Source organism: Andrena cerasifolii, chromosome 9 (assembly GCF_050908995.1).
Source record: "Andrena cerasifolii isolate SP2316 chromosome 9, iyAndCera1_principal, whole genome shotgun sequence".
NCBI classification, from domain to species: domain Eukaryota; kingdom Metazoa; phylum Arthropoda; class Insecta; order Hymenoptera; family Andrenidae; genus Andrena; species Andrena cerasifolii.
This window is the reverse complement of record NC_135126.1, coordinates 8,942,448-8,964,777: the sequence shown is the minus strand read 5'-3', so window position 1 is coordinate 8,964,777 and position 22,330 is coordinate 8,942,448. Positions and strand designations below refer to the sequence as shown.

Genomic DNA, 22,330 nt, shown 5'->3' with positions numbered 1-22,330 from the left:
ATCCATTAGAACGATACCGCGGGCGGGAGTGGGCGATCACGGAAAATGGCATCGCGCGAGATAACAGCGACGAACGCGGTGTTGGAAAGCCCGTGAACCTTAGCCCGGTATCGGCGAGTCCGGTGGAAAGCAGTTCGTCGAGAGATCACAGCAGCAGCAGGAGCAACAGAAGGTACGGGAACGGCAGCAGGAACGGCAGCAGTTGAACGCGGGGATCATGCCTCTGGCCCCCGTCCTTGCTTCGCCGCTATCCTCCACTCTTCGTCCCACTTTCTGGCCCACGCATCGATCGTTCTCTCTCTCCGCGCCGGCAGGAGAGAGGGGGCGTGAGAGACCGGCGTCTCTTGGCGGGAGGGTTTGGGAGACCGAGGGTGGGGTGACCGGCGAAGGGGTAAAGGACGAGCAGAGGAGGTAGAGGAAGGGGAAGATCGCCGAGGGTGGGGTGGTGCGACGGTGCTGGCTGACTCGTGGAGGGGATAATTAAACGGACACAAACGTGAACACGGACGCTGGTGTACGGAAGGACGAAGAAAGGTTACCATGGCTACGTGGATGGGATCCGGCCAATCCTGGTCTGGCACGTGGGCGTGGCCTCTACATTGGCCCCCCTAGCTCTCTGTCGCTGTCTCTGTCCCGCCAACTACCCCTCCGCGCTGGTAGCGGCAGAGAGGCAGGGAGAAAGGACGAGGGAGCGAAGGAGAAGGAGAGCGAGAGAGCGTGGTAGAGGTAGGTCGCCGAGAGAGCCGGCGGGACTACCCGGTTGCAACGGGCGCGTACAAACGTATCATGCTGGGTAGGGCCGGTGCCGAGATGCCGGCTTGTAAACGAAACCAGTTTGCTATCCGATACGATCCAGGCAACAGCGGCCTCGCGTGATATCCCCACGGCCACGCCAGGAGAACGTCACCGCGCTTTTCGCTTGGTGACCCCCGAGGATATCTACCTGGAGAACGTTACCTGCGCCGGGAGTCACCTGACGGTAGCGTCGGGGGTGAGATTCGGTCCGCGACCAAGCGACGATCATAGGTCATCGGTTAGTCGTCGAGTCCGATAGGTGTCCGCCAGTTGACATATTCACTTGGCAACGGGCCCCGAGCGCGTGCGATACAAGTTCGTCGAAAGTATCACAGTCGACTCGTTCGAGCAACAGTGCAGAGGTAACGTTGCCGATCGCGGGAGTAAAGAGACATCCGTGGGATCACAGTCCTCCGTGCCCTTCTGCCAGGGACCAGTGGCACCTGCAGCTGTGATAGGTTTAAGCAGAGTACGTTCAGTGTGAATCGTGAAGTGAGTTCTGTATTAACCGAGTGCTCCAGGGAACCAGGTCCCGGGTCGAGGATGACGAGTCCTGGAAGCGAGTCGACGGCATGATGAGAAGTGCCAAGAGCAAGCACAAATCGAGTCGGAGAGTTTCCTGAGTCCGACGATCGATGACATCGATGCTCTGAGAGGTCCGACCGAGTCCTAGAGCATAGGTCAGACAGGCGGGTGGACCAGGGAGGATCGACGAGGGATCGCGAGGGAGAAAAGAGATGTCAGCGGTAGCACCAGCAGGAACCGGTGCCGCGGCACCCACTGCTAATGGTCCGATCGTGCCTGCCCCGGTTTTCGCGCTGCCGACATTGTCGTTCACCGTCCACCAGGTGGCCACCGTCTGCGAAACCCTCGAGGAAAGCGGGGACATCGAGAGACTGGCCAGGTTCCTGTGGAGCCTGCCCGTCGCGCATCCCAACATCCAGGAGCTGAATCAAAGCGAAGCCGTGCTCCGTGCACGAGCCATCGTCGCCTTCCACTCCGGCCACTATCGGGAGCTGTACGCCATTCTGGAGAGGCACAAGTTCACCAAGGACTCCCATGGTAAACTCCAGGCGATGTGGCTGGAGGCGCACTATCAGGAGGCCGAGAAGCTTCGCGGGAGACCGCTCGGCCCAGTCGACAAGTACAGAGTTAGAAAGAAATTTCCGTTGCCCAGGACGATATGGGACGGCGAGCAGAAGACCCACTGCTTCAAGGAGAGAACCAGATCGTTGCTGAGGGAGTGGTACCTGCAGGATCCTTACCCGAATCCGGGCAAGAAGAGGGAACTGGCCGCGGCCACCGGCCTCACGCCGACGCAAGTGGGAAATTGGTTCAAGAACAGGAGGCAACGCGATCGTGCTGCTGCCGCGAAAAACAGGTAAGTTCTTCGCAATTATTCCTTTCCGAGACTGTTTAAATGCTTATGCCAAATGACAATATCCTACTCAAAAGCCTGCTGGACGAAAATCAATGGAATGTAGATCGTAAACTAAATTGTTACTGCCAATCGCAACATGGAAATTAGGATAGGTATACATACACTCCCTTAATCAATATCTGTGAACGAATTTCATTACTCGATACACCGAGGAAATTAAGGAAACGCGTAAGTCGTCCTATCTAATACAGCTCGGTATGCATATCTCGAGGGATTCGCGAAAGAAAGTAGTCGAGAGCGCTAGTGAAATCTGCCGTTTTGCAACAGACGTGTCCGAAAGGTGGCCGCGACTGGGCACGGGATGACAAGAAAGTTTTGTTCATTAAGTAGCGTTTAATGGAAGTTAATCGCGAAACGATTAGTGGTTTAGGTCCCTTCAGCCAGATTGTTGTGCTGTGTCCTCGACAAAACGAGCCTTTGTGCCTGCCCCAAGGTCCCCGCGCGGAGGGTCGCGTAATTTCATTTTGACGTCCGACGGAGGGTCGCTGCCGTCGGGCGAACAACGATTTTCGAATTACGTCTTTCAAATTGTATTTCGCCGATGCCCTTCCTCCCCTTTCGTTCCGCGATACGTCTGCACGGCAGAGAGAGAGTCCTACCCAAATCGACTCCGAACAGCGTCCCAGCCAATTTCGCGTAGTCGCTTTCCCTGCTTCGAAACAGGATATGAAGCGAGCTTTGCCGTATCCACTCCAACGATATTCTTCCACATACCTTATTGATTCTTCATTCGACGACTCGAACCGAACAAACATTCTGCAACTGCAAACAAGTACCGATATCCGAAGCGTGACAACTCGTTTAGCTAACACAGATTCCTTCCCTTTGCAAAACAATTTAATAAGCACTTGAAACTAGCTCGGGGTAGTATTATCGCAAGAAAGTCTCTTCGCCGAGGAATAATATCCAGGGAATCTAACGGATCGCGACGTAAAGGCGCTGTAATTCTAGCAACGCTTCCGACTGTCTTCCTGCAATTCTAGAATAAAAGAATAGAAAGTGATAATCCGCTCCACCCTCGATTAGTCACGACTAGTCGTCATTAAGAGGTCGTCGTTCGAGTGGCGATCGTAGGAATACCGGGTGCCGCACCACCTGTCGTTCCGATTCCAAGCACCTCGATCTCAGGTAACGTCTGGTGGCGGTATTGTTCGGCTATTTGTCGTCCGGGAATAGCGCCGGCATTATTTCCCTTATAGCAGGCAAAACTGAAGGTGGGTTTTTCCCGCGGCCCACGCCTCGGCCCTACGGTCGCGTCCCTCTGACGTCAGGGAACTTCGGCAACTCGGGCCTCTATTTCCTTTTGATTTACGAGCCCCTGGGAAAACCTACTCGATCCTTCCTACCGAACCGTCGAACTGCTGCTCCGCCGAGCTTCGGTTCTACGATTCTCGTGCGTGTTCCGCGTGCAAGGACACTAAAGGGACAATCGTTAACTGGCCAGGTCGCTTGGAAATTTATAAAATTCTCCCCTGCCGATAACACACAGCGAGGATTTTCGTCGGAGGTTTACAAAACCGATTGGGCAGCAGCCTGTTTCGACGCTTCCGCGGGCACCCGCCGTTGTCATTAAATAATAACAATAATGCCGCTTCTCAACCGAGAGACACGATTGCGGGCTTTTATTCGAAGCGTTTCAAGTTTTATAACGGGAAATGAAATTCTAGCGACCGGTAATACGCGGCACGGGGGGGCGCGTGGTGCGTTTCATTCAAGGAACGTTTCGAAAAGCGCGAAATTCCCGCTTTCGCGTTAAAGTGGTAACGAAAAAAAATGTCAGGAGAACCGTTCGTTTTTCGGAGCGACGGATTGTCCCGCTAATGAAAACTGTCGCAGATTTTGTTTTAAAGCTCGCAATTTGGCTCGTCGCAGGATCGTTACGACCCAGATAGTCTGTCGCGGGCATCTGTAATTATTGTGCTCTGAATGAAGCCATTAATAGTTATTACCTACGTCTATGCCTGTAATTGATATAACGTTAACGACCGAGGATCGTACGACTATACTGGTCTAATTGATCTTGATGAGGCCGCGCAACGGGAAAAAGATTACACGTTTCGGTCTTACGCTGCTCTTACACGACGCGCAGGCCGTCTGTTTGCGTCGGAACGTTTAACAAATCTTCGCGACACGGATAGTTGTATCTCGGTAATGAATGGGCGAGGTTCTATGCAATTGATTTATCCGCAATCATTAAGACGTCAACGTTGTACGGAGGCTTCTACGAGTTTAGCGGATCTCGTCGCGCAAATATTTGCGAGCACTTGCATGATACTTTCGTCTGAGCTAAATCAATTAGCTACTTAATATCAGCGACTAGAGAATTTGCTTCCCTGCTATCGTTAACGCCGAAGGGGGATGAACAAAGAGACGCGAAGTTACTGCACTCTCGCGTTTGCAAACAGTGAATAGGGGCAGTGAGATTCGCAAAGAAATTCGAGATCCACGGATGACCAATTCTCTCGACATCACCGCCGATACAAGCTCTGTGTATTCTAGTCAGGTTATCCAACAATGGCCGTGCCGTACCTATCGTTACCCGCCGTAACGACATTCCGTTTCTGGCCTCGAGCCATATTTTCCTGCACGTAATCCTGCGAGTCCCCGGACGGATCCTCCTCCTCCGCCCTTACGTACATCCTGCATCCTCGACACGGCCGAAAAGCCTCGCTCCGTTCTCTCAAAAATATCGACTCGCGGATCGAAGCCGACGTCCGCGCAATACGCGATGCCATTGCTACCCCTTCGCCCTTTTCTCCATTCTCCAGTGCACCGTACGTGCTCCTCCGCTCGACGTTTCATTGAGAAAAAAAAAAAGAAACGAATACGCGGGTACGACGTTGCAAAAATTCGCCTCGGCGTTAACTCTCTCGATCTTCGACCTCGGCGCGCAGGGTCCTTTAAATTTTTAAAACGCTGGTAGAAAATATCTATGTCTGCGACACGCCACAGAGAAATCACTCTCTACCCGGCGTCTGTGCGGTCGTGGAACGCTGTCGCGACGAAATTCTCGTCCCGATGCATTCTCAGCGCCAGCACAGAGGTAATGCGCGGACTCGAGGCCTCTCTCTTCATCTTCCATCCGCGTAGTCGTAGTCATTTCGCTCGGGGTGGGTTAGGTAGACACGTAGACAGGATACAGTGCCCGCCCCGAGGATCCTGCGAGGTCCTTTCAGGAACGTCGATCCGCACACTGCCAGCCTCACGGTATATTTTCGCGGTCCAGCGAGCGAGTTATTCAATATGCTCAACCCCGAAAGCCCCGGAGCAATCTCCGTGCTCGCACGTACTTGCACACTACCCGTCTACCACCACGTTCGCGCTTCTCTGCGTCTCCTACGCGAGGATGTTGCGCGTTCTCTCTCTCTAGCCCCATGTCGGCCTGTGGTGTGTGTGCTCGCGCGCGAGAAACGATTACATCCGCGCGCGCGCGCACCGGTCTATGTATTAGAGCTATATATTACGAGGACGAGCCTGGAACATGCTCTGCCTGCTGCTATACCCCGCTACACGAGCGCAATCGCTCACGTTTCACATCGAGCTACGTTACAAGAACTTGCGCACCACGGTGGAGTTCGATCGCGATCGCGGCCAATTCGTGCGAACAATTTGCGCAAACCGCGCGTAGTGGCTGAGGGAGAAATTTCGGGGTCGATAGTATCTGGCAGTGGAGTAGAGAAATTTGTAGCCATAAGTTGAATCGTTGGGAGATATTTACGTAGATACGTCCTCGAAGGTATAAAGTAAGCTGAGTATTAAAAGGGGGCCACGCAGATTTGTGTTCTCTAATCTGTAGTCTCCACCTTTTTTTATAATAATGAGGTAGGTTTCTAAAAAATGTGACTTTTTTTTACTGATGTTCGGGGATATTCTTATCCTCGAGAGGCTACCCCGAACTTTCAATACGCGTTACTGGCGCTACCCTGAAATGAAGAGTAAGGGAGGAAAACAGGAAATGTCCATTTTTCGTGATTTTGCGATTTACCTATAGTATATTTTGTTGGTGGCACTTAGGACTACCGAAGCACAGAGGGTTATAAAGTTTAAACTTCAAATACCCCTGTAAGAAAATGTTAAAGATTTGGTACACTCGTTAAAAACAGGAAATCTCTGCACTCTCTGCCAAAACATAAGCTTCTGTCGCCAAGGTAAAACAAGAGATTATTTAAGAAAATTAAATTCATCGAACCTTATTCCCTTTACTGATGGACTAAAGTACTGAAACTTAATTTTCTCGACAAAGCCGTTTTCTGACATTCCCTGTTTTTCCTCTTACCCTTCAAATACGACCGCGAATGTTTCGTTTCTTTCGTGAGAGGTGAAAGATGAAAGCTCGACGTCGATGCTCCAGGAGATCGTTGATAGGGAAGTTTCGAATTTACGCTCAGCCACTGGATTCTCTTCTCGCGTACAAGCCCGTTCCTAACTTGAGCGCAAATTTCCAAAAGCGCCGCGTTACATACAAGCAGAGACCGTGGCTCGCAAGAGAGTGGCAAGGCTTTCCGGAGGGATGCAAGAGGGAGGGGATAACCACCTCAACAACCCTCCAGAGTCTTGGCGGCTTTTCGGGGCAGGGTGGCTTAGCCCGAGCGTGTTTCACCTCTCCTCTTTCGCTGTTGCCTTCGCTTCTGAAGTTACCAGATTTTGATAAAGTCCCCGGTGTATTAGAGGCCCGTGCTGTTTGCGTTTCCACGCGGATCCTGTCTGGCTGCTGCCACCTCGTTCACTCCACCCCTCCACTCTCGTTCCGTTCCATCAGGATCTTTGGGGGGTGCCAACTCCTACCTCTCTTCCTCTGTTCGCGGCCGACGAATTCTCCACTCAGTTTTCCCAGTTTTCCCAGTTTTCCTTATCGCGACGAGTGACATGATTTCTCAGGGTGCGAAGATTTGCGAGCTTGCCCCTCTTTGCCGACAGCTTCCGCAGTAAATAACTCATTCCGAGTGTAAACAGTCACTTGCCTTGATTTTTAGAAACTCTACGCGCGTCACCGATTAGCGGACGAGTTTCCACTTTAATTTCCAACGTGCGCCCCGAAGGAGGCAGCTTAGAATTTACAGTCTTGTCGATTCCTGAGGCGAGAGGAGTCTCCGCGCGAATCATTATCGCGAGAATACCTCTGTGCTCGTTCAACCGTGTCCGAGCGTTAGTAAGAGACTCCACCGTTATCTCGATGACCCCGAACAAGAAGAAGGATACAGAAGACGCGAATGTCATCGGCGTTGCGCAATCTTCCAGCGCGAAAATGCGTGTTGCGACCTTTAGACCTGCCCTTCTATAGGCGACAGCTGTCCAGCGGAACGGAAAGAATTCTCTGATCCAAGCGTGGAAATTGCCAGCACGCTGTCGTCCTCCCTGATTCGATCTTAATTATCTTCCACGTCTCTACAAAATTCATACGTAGAACCCCTGTGCTCGAGCACAGAACAGCTTCCAAGACTGCCACCGCAGTTTCCTCGTTCAACCGAGTCCCATCTGCACCCCTTCGACCATCCGCTGTCCCCATCCAAGAAAGGACAACGCAACGATTACCCATCCCGCGCCATCCTTCTCCGCGAAATCTCTGGCGGCAAGGTTCCCGAGGTCGCGTCGCGCGAACGATCGTTCAGAAACCGCCGGCCATCGAAACCATCGCATCGGGGGCGCTTATGGCCGCGGGAATTAACGACGATAATGACCAAAGCGGTAGAGGCACGCGATTTGCAAGAGGAGCCGAAAAGCCGCTGCGGCATCGCGCTCTGCGTGGCAAAAACCGGGAGAGACAAAGGCAATGATTAATTCCACGTTGGATGTCCAGGATCATTAGCGGCAGACTGCCATGACACCTGCTCGCACGAGCCCTTCGTGATAGATTACCCGTGCAGCGGCCAAGGAGAGAGAGAAGGAGAGAGGATCGCGGTGGCCGGGATCGTCCATGGCGGTTACTAATGATTCCGTATTTCGACATTCTGGGCGATATTCAGGAAGCCATGAAAAAGAAGCCCAGGTATTACCGCCAGTCTCCCGGGGTGGCCACGGAATTCGCGTGGCAGCTTTTTGTCAAAGCCTGTCACGATGTAACGTGATTGATGGTGGCGGTGGTGGTGGTTGAATCACGAGAATTCGTGCCCCGCCGCGGCGCTGGGGCCCCGATGGAAAAACGGTGAATTAATAAGACCAGAAACGGCCGTGTTATAATTAAATTGGCAGCCGAGACGCGGTCACATCACCGGTTAATTGTCACGGTTCGTTCCCTTGACAGGACTCGTTAAAGATTCACGCCGATCGGCTACGTCTTTCGGTTCACCAGAGCTTCTTGCGCGCGCCTTTCGACTTCCTGCCGCGACTTGCCAATCCTCTCTCTTCGACTGTTAGCTGGTCCTCGGTCAGAAACCACACCCTGTACGCTCGAAAAACGGTGATAAACAGGGTAACTCGATTTACCCACTGCACGGTGCTCGTTAAACTTTCGCGAGGAAGTCATCGTCCCTAGATAATTAAAATGATGTTGATCCGAATCGAAGGGAAGGTTGAAACAACTGATGTAAAAAAATGCTACATCCCTTCTTTTCTATAAATCCTTCTCCAATTTATGAGATACTTAACTCCGGGAACCCCATAGAGACACCATCCCTCTGCCAACCAATATTCACCCAATCCTCCGCAACATTCTGCTGCTAATCTCGCGGTACGTGCAATTAGACCTCAGAATCGAGTCTTTCATCCCCAAGGATACCCGCTTCCAAAGACGTATCGTCGCGTAATTGGGGGCAGCGAAGGAAATGGGAAGAAACGGTGGAAACGGGTAATTGACGCGGTGGTGTTGTCGCTGTCACTTGTTTCCGTGACGGCCGCTTTTTGTTTCGTCAAGAGAGACCAGCGGCTGGTGACTGTTTTCACGCCATCGCCATGGGGGTTCCCCTCGCGCACGGCGCCGCACCGTGGACAGAAACATCGGGGGCGCGAGTGTGCGCGCGGTCAGGGGGGTGCCGAAATATTAGGGTGAGATATTGGACCGCAAGCTACTAATTCGTACGGTGATATCGATTCGGACACGGAATAGTTCGGTGATGTGCATCCGGCAATTTCTCGCTGTTCCGTGTACAGGGCCCCCCCGCATTTTCGCCCCGGTATCCAGCGGTTAACGCCTCCGCCGCTATTCCCGCGCCTTTGTCCCTTCGCGAAACGATTTCTTCGTGGAGGTTCGCGTTCCGTGACGGGCACCAATATCGAAACGATATCCTCGCTTACGGAGAGCGTAAAACAGTTAGCAGGATGGAATGGACGTTGTTGGAGCTGATACTCGAAGAGGTTCGTGTAGGTCCGTCGATAACAAGCCTCCCACGAGGATAGCCTTTGTTGCGTCGCCGGTTTTTCTCACGTATCCATGACACGGAGAGTCCGGACGAAAATAGTGCCGAATTATTGACCGGGCTCGCGGGACGATATAAATAATTCAGTCGCGCGACGGTTTAATCGCGGGGCTAATATTAAACCGCGAGTGCACTCTGCGGTACCGCCTTAACGCGTTGTCATTTATGCGAAGGTTAACTGTACTTGAACCGATGTTTCGCTAATGGAGACGATCGACCTTCGATGGTTCATTGAGTGGTCCTCCGTGGATGTTTTTAGCTCCTCGAATAAAACGGATCCTTTCGCGAATATCGTTCCGAGCTGGATTCCTTTCCGCTGTATAGGTATACGCGTTCGCTCGAGTTCTCGATCGCTGGCGATAAGGCGCGATTCCCGCGGCCGCCAAGTGAAACTAATTCAATTATTCCGTTGTTGCCTTCTGCTTTCATTTCACCTCGAACGGCAGTGCTCGGCAGGAACGAGTGGAGCAACGTCAACTGGTTATTTGTACGAAAGCCCGGAGCTGGCCGAGCACCATTGTTTCACCCACTCTATCCATCTGTCTGACGGGAGGGATTCTCGGTGGTGGTGATCGCTCACGCCTTCGATCATACCAGGTCGCGTTTCCCCCGACACGCCGGGACGATGATGATCACGCGTGACCTCGCCGACTCATTCAACGGCAACGCGTTACCGTGCACACGCTCCTTCCAGCTTCTTTTGTTTTGCCGCGCGAACAAATGACCGACGGGTTCACGGAGGGCGTGCTCACCCTCCGCGAGAGGGATCATCGATCGTCACTGATCGTTAGCCGTAGAGACACCGTAATTGCCGCTCATTAGGGGGCTAAAGGAGCGTATTATGCGCGCTGAAAAGAAGGAACGCCGAGGCGGATTGCCGTGGAACTCGAAAGGGAGAGAGGGTGGGGAGAGACGGAGGCGAGCAAGACGCCGCGCTTCGCGGGATGAACAAGAGGGACTCGGGAGCTGGGGGGGTGGGGGTGGAAAAAAAAAGTGAAGGAAACGAGAGGAGAGATTTGGACGCGTAGGGAGGGACCGTGGAAGGCGTTGAAAAGAGTACTCGAGGTATACGTGAAGGGGCTCATGAGGTAACCGATACCCCTCTCTCCCGACACCGCTTTGTTCCCGGACCTGGAAATGAAATATAGCGAAGGAAACGCAGTCGCGGACGGAACCCTCCCTTTCGAGAGTCCACGCTGCCGCTCGGATGCTCCTCTCCGTTCAGCTCCGCCTTTCTGGCTTGCCGTTCAGATTTACGAGGGACTCGCGTCCCCCAAAACACACATTAAGAGTATCATCGTACAGGGGAGCGGGGTACTTTTTAATTGCTGCGTGCTGGTAATCGCCACGCGTATCTTAAAGTGATTCTCAAGTGTTTGTAAGTGGTACACACAAGTTTTCTGAAACAGACCGACTCCGGAATATAATTCCATTCAAGTGGGATTAAATAGTCACTGCCCATCTGACGGGAGTTAAAGAATCCTCTGAAACTCCCATGGACTTAATCTTCAATATTTTACAATCTACTCATGAAGTGGGGTAAAGGCAGGTAATATGAAACATCTGATTTCAAAAGCTTGTCAAAAGTAGGGGAATTTGTTTTTTTTTTTTTTAATAAAACTGACATGAGGGAACGAAGGAACTAATGCATAATCATATTTACCGTTCCATATTACCTGCCTTTACCCTACCTGAGGTCCAATAACATGTACATATACTCTCGATGAAGAGCGCCACCGCTCTTTTACAGTGATGCGTTTAGTAATTCGTTTGAACTACCTCTCAGACGGCGGAAACGAGATATAAATAAAACTGCCAGTGAATCGAATTCAGAATCGGAGCATCGTTTAGCCGATCGCGCAGCTCGACGCCTCCAGCCCCGCTCCTATTAGATCCTTGGAAATCCAGTTGGCTACGGTCGAGCAGGTGTCGAAGAACGTGTAACGAGCAATGAATCACCGTGTATACGCGGTATCGCATGATATTAAGTAACCCCGAGGAGGGTGTCCACGCACGAGGACACCTCGTGTTGGCTGACCTCAGCGCCGGCCAACCGATCCGCTGAAACGAGCTTCGATCACCCGACACTGCTCATTACACGCGTCCCGCAACAACGGCTCGTCGGGATAATTAACGATATCGAGATGCGGGAGGAAGCTCGGTAAAATATTCCCATCCAACGGCCATCGGTTCGATTCCACTGCGCCGCCTCGCGCAGCGCTACGATCGACGGAAACTGTTAGCTGGATGTACGCTAACCGAACCGGGGCCGGTATAACGCTAATTGATCGAGCTACAGATACAATTAACGTCACCAACAGCAGCTACGGAGTCGCTCGCCCAACTAGGAAACTTCTGTTCTACGAGCTCGAGATCACGAGTCCCTTAACAACTCCCCTCGTTCGAGAAACGTAACGACACCGCCTACCCCCGAAGACCGTCTATTACCGTAACGATCTACATTATCCGCACAGAAGTGCTCCTCGGGAGGGAGCATAAAGAAAAAAGAGCATCTCTGACAGTCAGCGAGGACCTTCGTACGGGGCCAGTACCACCTGTGATATAGAGTTCCAGCGGTCCGTGATCAGGGTGTCCGGTTACCTGGTTGGAGCAACCTACCTACGTTGCTCTCCAAGGACTACCTCGTGCAAGGAGAGCAGAGCAGGCTCTCTTTCTCTCCCGGTGTCTCTCTTCTTTCCTCTGCTCCAACAGGAGAGTTCGGGGGTGTATCGAATGTCCTGCCATCGTGCGGTCTCGTCTATGGTGTCCGGCTACCCCTCGCTCGTTTCACGGTTAATTAAGCGGCTGACAATCTGACCACGAGACGGTTAGCGGCCAGGGGGGCCCGCGATCTTCGGGAACTCGTAAACAGAAGGAATTCCTCGAGCATGAATGAAGACGGGAGGAAGAAGACAGCGGCAGCACGAGAGACGCGAAAGAGGGGGCCCGAACCACGCAGGGACCGCGCAAGATATCGATCGTTCCTGATTACCTAACGGCCCACCGCAGGCAGGCCCGACCACTGGCCCCGGTCGGCGCTGTTTTCAGAGCTTTCGTACCGAATACGATTCTCGTCGCGCGTCCCCCCACGATTCACCTTCGCGCTGGATCAGCGGTGCAGCGTCTAAAGGGCCGACGACTTTGGTTACACGACGAAGAAGATCGGATAGATCGATGAACTCGTAGCGTCCAGGGGATCTAGGGTTCGATTTTTGGGAAATATCGTCGCGGTAGAGTGGATCGCGGGGATAGACTTACAGGAGGGGAAGAATCGATGCCCGTGGTTACTCGCCTTTGTGGACAGCGGAAAGCTTGACTCGGGGATTTGAAACTTAACTCTCTGGAATATACTCCGATCTGCGGAGAACAAGTTCTTCCTCGAAGCTCTTCGAATACGCTTCGCGGAAGGTGGTGAATCGTAGACTAGACCCCTCGCGTAAAAGTAACGAGGAGCAGTGCCGCCGATGGTGAATTAATAAGTTCTCGTTGGAAAAAGAAAGAGTGCTCGACTTACCACGAGTGCGCGTAGAAGGCAGGATACCGTTCACCGTCCCCGCTGGTCCGTCGAAGTGGATCGAGGAGAAACGAGAGCGGATTATATCGTCGCAGGTGTATCGGAGGCATCGTCTCTCGTTTCTTGGCCCCCACGGCTGATAGTTACACCAGGAGGCGGCCCCGGTACCTGCCAACAAACGACCAGCAGATGATTTAGCACATATTCCCAGCGAGAGAGAGCCTCGTTCGCGTCCCGATCGCCTTTTACGTGTACCGGTGCCCCGGCGGACCGCGTGATTGTTTTATAATTAAGCCGTTACTTGGGATAAGGCACGGACGCGCGGGAGGCGGCTGTGATTAATTGTTTTCGAATTGAAAACCTATCGCGGTGCCGTCTTAATTTCATCGTACTCGGGCTAGAGTACAAGACGCGAGGCTTATAGTCGTAATTACGCGGCTCGTTCCCTGTCGACGCTAAAAAAATAAGACTAATGGCTGACAAACGCCGGAGGAAACCAATCTCTGGCTTTAACCGTGTTCAATAATACCAGCGCCCTCTTCGCTACCACCCCCCGAAAAAAAAGTTCATCCACGGATTACTTTATCGAGGTGCTATCGATGCTCGTCCCCTTAAACATGCAAGGAATTTTTACGTCCTCGTAACCACCGACGTTGTTGCAGCGACTTTTACACAAGTTACCCCGCTGGACGCTTTCCTTCGTTCGTCGATCACCCCTCGATGGAACACGACGTCGACAGGCCCACCCCCTTTACCGCGCGCCGCCGTCTCTGTCCCTCGCCGTGTCGCCAGAAAATTCGGCGAGTCTCGAAAGCGCGCCACATTAAACGGAGCAAATAGACGGTGCCGCGCGGCAAAAGGGTGCCGACTGAAAGGCAAACAGTTTAGCTGGAAACAATTGACTGCAGATTGAAGAGAGAGGAACGGACGGGGGCGTAGGGACGGCTGAGAGGGCACACGCGGGAGAGACATCTGACGATCGATGCACGCGTCGCTGCCACGAGAGAGCGAAGTTACATCTGTCCGACGATGAAAATAGATTTTGAGAGCCGTGGCCTGGCCTCCGGGGGGTCCGCGAGAGGGAGGGAGGAGGGTGACGGCCAGGGAGAGTTGTTAAAACACTCGTTTCCAGACCAGGAATTCGTGTTTCTCGTCACAATGCTGCACGCCGCTTTGATCGACCGTTCGGCTGACCGCGGGCCCGCCATCAGCGGCAAGCACCGGGAAAAAAGGAGAGGAATAAAGGACCGCTCGTTTTGCAACGTTTCGCAAATTGAAAAAATTATCGACGGTATTATGTGGACCGCGGCCGATACAAAACGGGCCGGGAATTGCGCGCGATGTCCCTGCGCGCGTGAACACGCGTGCATATTTTATATCGGGACGAGTTCATTCATATTTAATGCCCCGTGCACCTTTCGCCGGCTCTCGCGACAATATACGCGACGAAAAAGCGAACGACCGCGTTATTCGTGCGACGCGGCGAATCGAATCCGTCGACGTTTTCATTTAAACAATGCCGACGTCCTCCTCGTCCCTGGACTTCAACCGTCGCGGGGCTGCGGGTGATTCCAGCGGGGGTGCGAGCGGCCAGAAACGACCTGCGTCGGGAGTCATGGGATTTCTGTGTGATTTTAGCGCCGAAGATTCGCGGGAGGAGCGACAATGGTTCATCAATAAGGAGACGCGTGGAGAGAAAAAAATTGCAGGTTCTAGAGGAACGCTGAGCGGGGTCGAGGTCCACCCCCGTGTGTTTTGTCTCGTACGACCCTTTTAACGTCACTTAAAACAAAACACTGTATCGATTTGACCGGCTCTCCCCTTGGCGGACGCACTCGACGAGTGCCCATGGGGGACGCTCGATGCGCCGAAGACAAGTGACACTCGATTCGACGGTGGTCCTCCGAGTGTGTTTTGTTTTTCTCCTTTTCACACTTCAACGGGGCCGCTTTTGCCTTTCCTTTTTGTCGCCCCCATCCCGGGGCAACCGACGCGACCTGGGAGGGGAGGCGGACGAGGAGCGTATCGAATCGAAAGGCAAAGCTGCCGCTGCGCACCCTCCTCGGCTGTCCGAATGCACGCGTGTATTCATCAGTATAATCTCTAGAAATCACAGAATTTTCGCTGGAAACGAGGACGCGCCGCGTCTTCTCGCGGTGGCCGTTTAATAATTCCAGTCGGCGTGGGACGAGCAAGGACTGCCGTCTAAAACGCAGAATAATCTGCCGCGATAAACTAAGCCGCGGCGAAATGATTACGTTACCGCGTAGAAGTATAGGACGTCGCTGGGCTCGGTCGATGAATCTTTAATCCTCTTTAGCGCGGCCACGCATCCAGCGAGGAACGCTTCGAAATCGAACGGTAATCGGGCGTGAAACGCCTAGAGGAGAGAAAAGAGAAAGCAGCGGCGACAGAGGGGGCGGAAAAGGGTTCTCGTAAAATTCTCCTGCCGTGGCGTGGAGCGCGAGCGCGGCCCCGATAAATTCGACGATTACGGTGTGTAAAAGCACACAATGGGGGCCCCTCGCGGAATCGCGATCCACCGACACGTACATTAAATAATACGTCTTCATTACGCGTCGATCGTACAGCTCGCGTGGCATAAAAGAGCCCACGGCCGGGCGCAGCCCGCCAGGCTGACTTTTTCCGTCGCGCAACCCCCGCATGCACCGTTTCTTCGGCGTGCTAGGGCAAGAAAATTGAATGTCGGCGTCTATTCTATCCCTGTTTCGCTTCTTTTCACTCCTCTCCTTCGCCCTGCCCGCCTCGCGAGCCTGCCCCGGCTGCTGCTTCTATTATAAAGTATAATACCGGACTCGATGTTTCCCAGATTATCGTCACTCGGCTACGACGCGATACCCTACGCCTCGCGTGTCAATTAGACACGGTATATGAGGTTACAAAGTATGCCAGGTCTTTGCACCGCGTGCACCACCGCTCGCCCTGCCACGACATCGTTTCCGATCGTTGGCCAAAGCCGGCCAGACGGTCCGATCAGCAGTCAGGGACGTCAGGCCCCTTGGGCCTGGGACGAGACGCGTCCCGCGTACACTGGACAGTTCGAATTTCCGCGATAAAGATCGTGCGCGGCAGTGTGAGATGTTTTGGTTGTGGCTCTGTCGGAGTTCAAAGGGGTAGAGTAGCTGAAGGGATTATTAGAGTAACGAGTGTTGTAGACTGAAGTAGCCAGTGTCACATATCCAGTAATCATGATATAGAGTTTTAGAATTTTTCTATAGGTGGGGAAGACCGGGGCTAGTTGCCTAATTTTTAACATTTCTAATTTTTATAAATAAACCATTGGTATTTTGTTGACTTGTTGCACACCAAAAGTTTACAATTTTCGTTAGGTATACAGGCTTAATTTTTAAAATTGTTTTAATTGAGTCTAGGTCAGAGTTATTATTGTATTTAGAGTAGTGAGACGAATAAGTCAACAAACCCCGGCTGTGGAATGAATAAACAAACTGATATCTCAGCGTGGTAAAAAATAGCAGAAAAAGTGAAATCTTTTAAAATGTAGTGAGCCACGTACACATGTATGTTCCATACGAAATAAAACCACTGTCAATCCATTAACAATTGACGTCGTCTAAATAGATTAATTTTCTCAATTGTGTGATCCTATAGTGTGCTAAACAATAGCAAGCACAAATCTAATAAGTAAATTACTCCTTTTCAGAACTACCATATGTTTATAAACGAAAAAACAAGAATTGATCTTGCACAAAAATGATTTTTCAACCCTAACTTTGAACGCAGTTTTCACCCCCCAAATATGAAAACGGGGAAAAATAAAAAAACACGTATTTCTTATTTTTCGGTCCTCTATAACATATCCAAAAATCAAAATGATCGGAGGCGGACACCTAAAATACTCTCCTTGTTTGTCAAGTAACCCCGTCCGACATTGTCAACATGTTAAGGGTTGTACGCACAAAACCTGCACGCACCGGATGAAATAAAATAAAATACCCTAAATTATAGTCAATGTACCACGTTTCCACAAAATATTTATGAAAAACATCAAGCAATACTGTAGTGGACAAAAATTCATAAATAGTCGGAACAGAAATATTTACTTCTTGCCGACATTTTTAGATTTTTCATTCTCACTGATAGAACACCCAAATTTTCGTCACGGTGACACATTAAATGGCAAGCTGGTCATTCATATGCTTCAATATCGCGAGTCGCAGCATAATTTATAACATAATACAACGATTAAAGGGAATTAGTCGACTAACCTCGTTAGTCAACTAGCTCCGGTCTCCCCTACTGACTGACAATTGATACTCGAGTACTGCATTCGCGAGTGTTTTTACAGTAGAGACTAGGATAGGATATTTTCCTTCATTCCGGGTGTTAGCTGAGGCAACAGTGACAGAAACAGTAAACCGTCGATTGCAAACAGAATCTAGAGAACTTTTCAGCCGTGAATACAGTGACCGGCGACCCGTGCATGGTACCTCGCGAAACGTTAAAGATTTCCGATGCAGGCAGCGGTTTTTTCGATCGCCGTGCTAATTTCAGCGCGCGTTAATGCTCCGCGGCGTCGACAGACCTCGATCCGATTTCACGGAAACATTAACGCGGCCGCTAATGGTCGTTTAAAAAATGTACCGCGCGGGCTGAACCGCTGAAAACCTTTTCTCCCGCGTTGCCTTTATAAATGATGTCTATTTTAAAAAGCGTCTCTCGACGTATCACTTTCAGGCCTGGCTTGAATCACGCTGGCCTCCCACTACCGCGGGCCCAAGTGGTCCGTTCTAAAGCTGCGTTCTTAAAAGGCAGTAAATCACGCGTTTCACCTTCCTTTTTATCCGCCACCGAGTGGCCGTTGATTGTGCCATACATAAAATTACGATAAATTCATTGGGTTTCTCGTGCCGCAGTCGTGACCCGCGGCGGTCGATTGTTCCACGCTAATAATCGGGCCACAGCTTCTTGGTGGGTGGTGCCACCGATTGTCAACCGGAAACGGATCCATGCGGAGCCAGCTTCTGACGAAACAATTAACGCTCGGCGAGCGATCAATTCCTACGGCCGCAGAGTGTGAGAAACATTCACGGCGATCAGCGTCGACCAGTTTCGCGAAAGTCAGCCGTCCAGGCATCCGCGGGATCGGCCAGTCACGGCTGGCGAGCGCGAAAAACGCGGATATCGCGACACTGGAGAATTATCGAGACTTCTAATTACACAGATGATATCTGCAATTTATATCCCGCCAGAATGCACCGCGATACGAGCGGGGCCCATATTTATAATTTCGCCACGAAACTAGTTTGATTAATACCACGCCGATCGCCGACAGCTCCGCGCAGCCGTTCGCGAACGGGCGATATCTATTAAAACGCGATTGGAATTACGCCGTTAATTAACCGACTCGCTGAACCTTTACGCCGGCGATTTTTATCGGTGATCAGCGATACAAGCTGCCGTAATAGACACGACATTGTGTAACGTGGCTGGACGCCGGCTCGAATCGATTCGGTGGCTACGGAGGCATGCACCTGGGACCGCTGCGCGAGAACGCCGGGAAGAGGTTGGAGAATCGACCTGGAACGTTGATAAACGCGCGATTAGACGGAGGGCACGCGTGAATCGAACGACGGCCCTCGTGTGCATCGGTGTAGAGGGCGGCGGGGGGATGAACGTCGTTAGCCTGGACACAATGGTGTTTTGACGGTGTAACAAAAGGCAGGCTGGGCCCAGCGTCCAGACAAATGACCGTGGATCCGAGAACAAATGACAGTGGCTGTCCAAACGTGAACGCGGCTCTTTTGTGAACGCGCCTCATTACTGGTTGCTCGAAATTTTTCATATCCGCACGTTCTGACGGGGCTGGAGAAAAATTATCGCGCCCCGATATCGATGGCGGTGCTTCCCGATTATTCGATATCTACTTGTCTTTCTTTTGGCACGAGCATTCTCGGAATCGTCCCTTAGGAATTCTACGCCATTCTACCTCGCTGTGTTGTTCCTCCAGGTTCCGTAGAAGCGTTCAAGTTTTACAAAGTTCCGTATCATGATCTCCGGGAGTGACGGAATAATGTAGCCTCCTCTAGCCACTCGAAGCAAGAGTGCCATGTGAACTACTGCTATTCGATGATCAACGATTCCATGGTTTGCTTTGCATTCGAATTTGTCCCGAGGACCCAGTGAAAGCTACTCGATAATTCCCTCTCCTGATTGTGCTCCGCGAAGGAACAACGTCTCCCATCTGCCAAGCGACAGCGCAAAGCTAACAGAAAGTAGCATCTTAAAGGCTACTTATCGTCGAGCGCATCTCGGTCCGCGCAGCCACCGGGTATTTAGATTTTTCCATTCGAAGCTGTGGCTCCGTAGCTGCGAAATCTCAGCTCCATGTTGCAACGTAGGCACGCGAGACGAGGCGCGCATACAGCTCGCTCGCTCCTACGGCAAATAGCCGTCAAATGAAGCGTGCTCGAAGATCAAACGAGCGAGCAAACACGGAACAAGTGACGGGGCGTTAACGTGTCCCTCCCCCGTTGTAAAAACATCGCGCGTGTAATGCCACGCTTTGCCTACGGGATTACCATTTGGACTAATCCCACCTACGTTCGATCCTAGGTCCGCCAAGAAGCGCAAACACGGCCGTGTAAAATGGAAAACAACGAAGGGGTAGGGTGAAGTAAGAGGATAGCTTTAATCCTCCCCCGTTCATCGAGGATTTCGCGCGGTCCGAGTCGTAAAAGCGACACAGTGCCAGTCAGAAAATTCGAAACATGCTATCTGCTTCTAAAAACAGAAACGGAAAGAACAGTTCGAATCGTCAAACTCCTTCCTCGCTCTGTAGGGACACTTTCCAAGTTCCGGACGTCTCCTTTCCACACACCTCGTCAGGTCTAGCTCCGTCATCCTCTCCGCGTGTTCACACACCAAGAAAACCTATAAGCCACGGTCTCGCAGGTGAACACGAAGCTCGGCGACGGTAACAGGTACCCAGGAGTGTTACGTAAGCTCCATTCGCGCAGAGGCGCGTAATTGAACGTGGAGAGAACGAGAAGGAAGGCCGGTGGTGATCCGCGAGACGAGCCAGGCCTCGTATCGCGGGATCCACGGTAATGGTATGCCAATCGGGCCAGCCGATGATCGCCGGGGTTGCTGGCTTCGGGCCCCGAGTTTGTTAACCGTTGAGTCATCAAACAAAGATGGCCGCCGGTCCCTGCGGCGTCCAGTGCCATATTTGTGAAACAAAGAGGAGAGGGTACCCGGCTCGATCCGGCCGACGCCGCGGCGCGCATTTACATAAATATGTGGCAGTTTCTGTGGATTCATCGGGCGCGCTGCCGCGGCTCCTTCCCCGGGGATCGCTCCTTCTCCGTGTGATTAACTTGTCACGAAACGCTGTAGTCACGTCTCGAGCTATTTATTAGCCGGATAAGGATCGGTTCCCTGGCCATTCCCTCCGTCCAGGCGCGAGACGAATCCGTGCGCTTCTACTCGTTCGATCCGCGACGTCTACGATCGTCCCCGAGGGGGCTGAAATCCCTCCCCCGTTGCACAGCCAACAAAACCGGCCGAGGAAAGTCCTCTCACCTCGATATCCTGAACGGAACCAGCCAGAAAGTCGATTCGTTATCTCCCAGATTGGTTTCTTCGCGCGCACATTTCCGAGATCGTTCTTCTCGTCCAGCCAACACTCGTCTTTTCGATTAGCGACGGAACCCCGTCTAGGAAACGAAGTTTTTTAATCGCGCCACCGAGTCGCGCCCTGGTACCTGCGTCGAATGAACAATCAACGGAAACGCGATTAGGGAAGGTTGAAATGGACGAGCAGGTGGGAAAGACCGGGGCTCGATCGTTGGTAGCTTCGCTCCAAGGATAAACAATAACGCCGGGGCAACGGGAACGATAAATTAAACGGCGACTCTCGGCATCCTTCGTATTCAATTACTAAATAATTGACGGGGGAGGGAGGAGGCACTACTGGACGAGGAGCAAGGTGGAAGGACGAAGGGCAGTTGTGGCGCGCGTGTGTACGTGCACGGGCCTCCTCTCCTTTCTATACGTTCGTTCCTCTCCTTCTTCCCCCCCGGTGTCGACCATTTCGCAGTCGAGGTGACGAGCGTGACTTATCTCCCGCAAATTATAATCCAATTTGCGATTATCGTCGTGCCATCGTGCCCGTGGTCGCCTCCAGGCCTCGCTGCAGGACCAGATGGACGGACGCCTTACCTCGGGCTGATTAGTAAGGGATAATTAACCGCGTGGCCGACACGACTTACGCGTTTCGTTAGGGAGGACACGTAGGCACACGGTTTCGCGCATCGACGCCAGAAAATCACCACTTCTTCCTGATGTCATATAATCGGATAAACGCTGTGTCGCTTTCATCCGCGTGTACGAAGGTATACTAAAAACTGTGCCTAACTTCCGAGCTATTAGCCATGCATCAGGCTTTATAAATCTCGATCCGGGGAACGACTCCGCAGCTAAAGCATCTGTGATTATCCCCCCGACATCTGACGATCCAGACGTTGCCCTCGACCAACGAGCGAACGAGCTACGTGTGTACATTCGTTTCTCGCGGAGGCCATAGCTTTTGCCAGTGTTCAATCACCGGGACGGCTGCGCACTCGGAAGTAGCCAGCGGGACTCGCGTCTTCTGCGTGACCCTCCATCCGTCAAATCGACGCCGCGATGGCAAAAAGGCCAGCTCGAATTCCGGGCCGCGCGAAATCGCCGATGACACGCGACGTCAAAGCGGAAAGGTGCGCGCACGTAAGTAGCCGCGAACGACAGGTGGCTCTACGGCGGCGTTTCCTGCTTTTCATCCCGCGAAATTGCTGGGACGCGTTTCAGCCACGGGTGAAACTCGCCGGGGCACGGCGGACGCGCCTCCGCTCGGGAGGGAATTTAAGAACGAAGCGCCGAGTCGACCCTTTCGGTGCTCCTGCTCGCGGACGTTGACGAACCAATACGATTCGTCAATGGTCCCGGTTAATTGCCACCGACCAGCCTCTGTTCCTTTTTTTCACAATCAATTAGAGCAAACTACTTGGAGCTTGACATTTAACGAGGCACCGATAATCCCCGCTACACCGACGCCGCCGTTTACGCGAACGGCTGCACGCCTGTTAGGGCCTGGCACCGCGAGAAGAAATCGCCGTCTCATTCGTTCGCTTTCAAGGTGCACAACCAGCCGAGGGGGCAGCAGGGGTGGAGAAAGGAGAGAGGAGGAGAGTGAAGCCTCGTCTCGCA

The 22,330-nt window shown here is 52.3% G+C and overlaps 1 protein-coding gene across 1 annotated transcript in view; it reads left to right on the top strand.

Annotated features, from left to right (window-relative positions):
* The first annotated feature begins 716 nt into the window (after positions 1-716).
* The window catches only part of Optix (optix), a 42,355-nt gene continuing 20,741 nt past the window's right edge, over positions 717-22,330 (top strand). Inside the window, exon 1 of the mRNA XM_076819524.1 lies at positions 717-2,176. Coding sequence (XP_076675639.1) covers positions 1,533-2,176 — 644 coding nt within the window. The 5' untranslated portion in view covers positions 717-1,532. The remainder of the gene's footprint in view (positions 2,177-22,330) is intronic.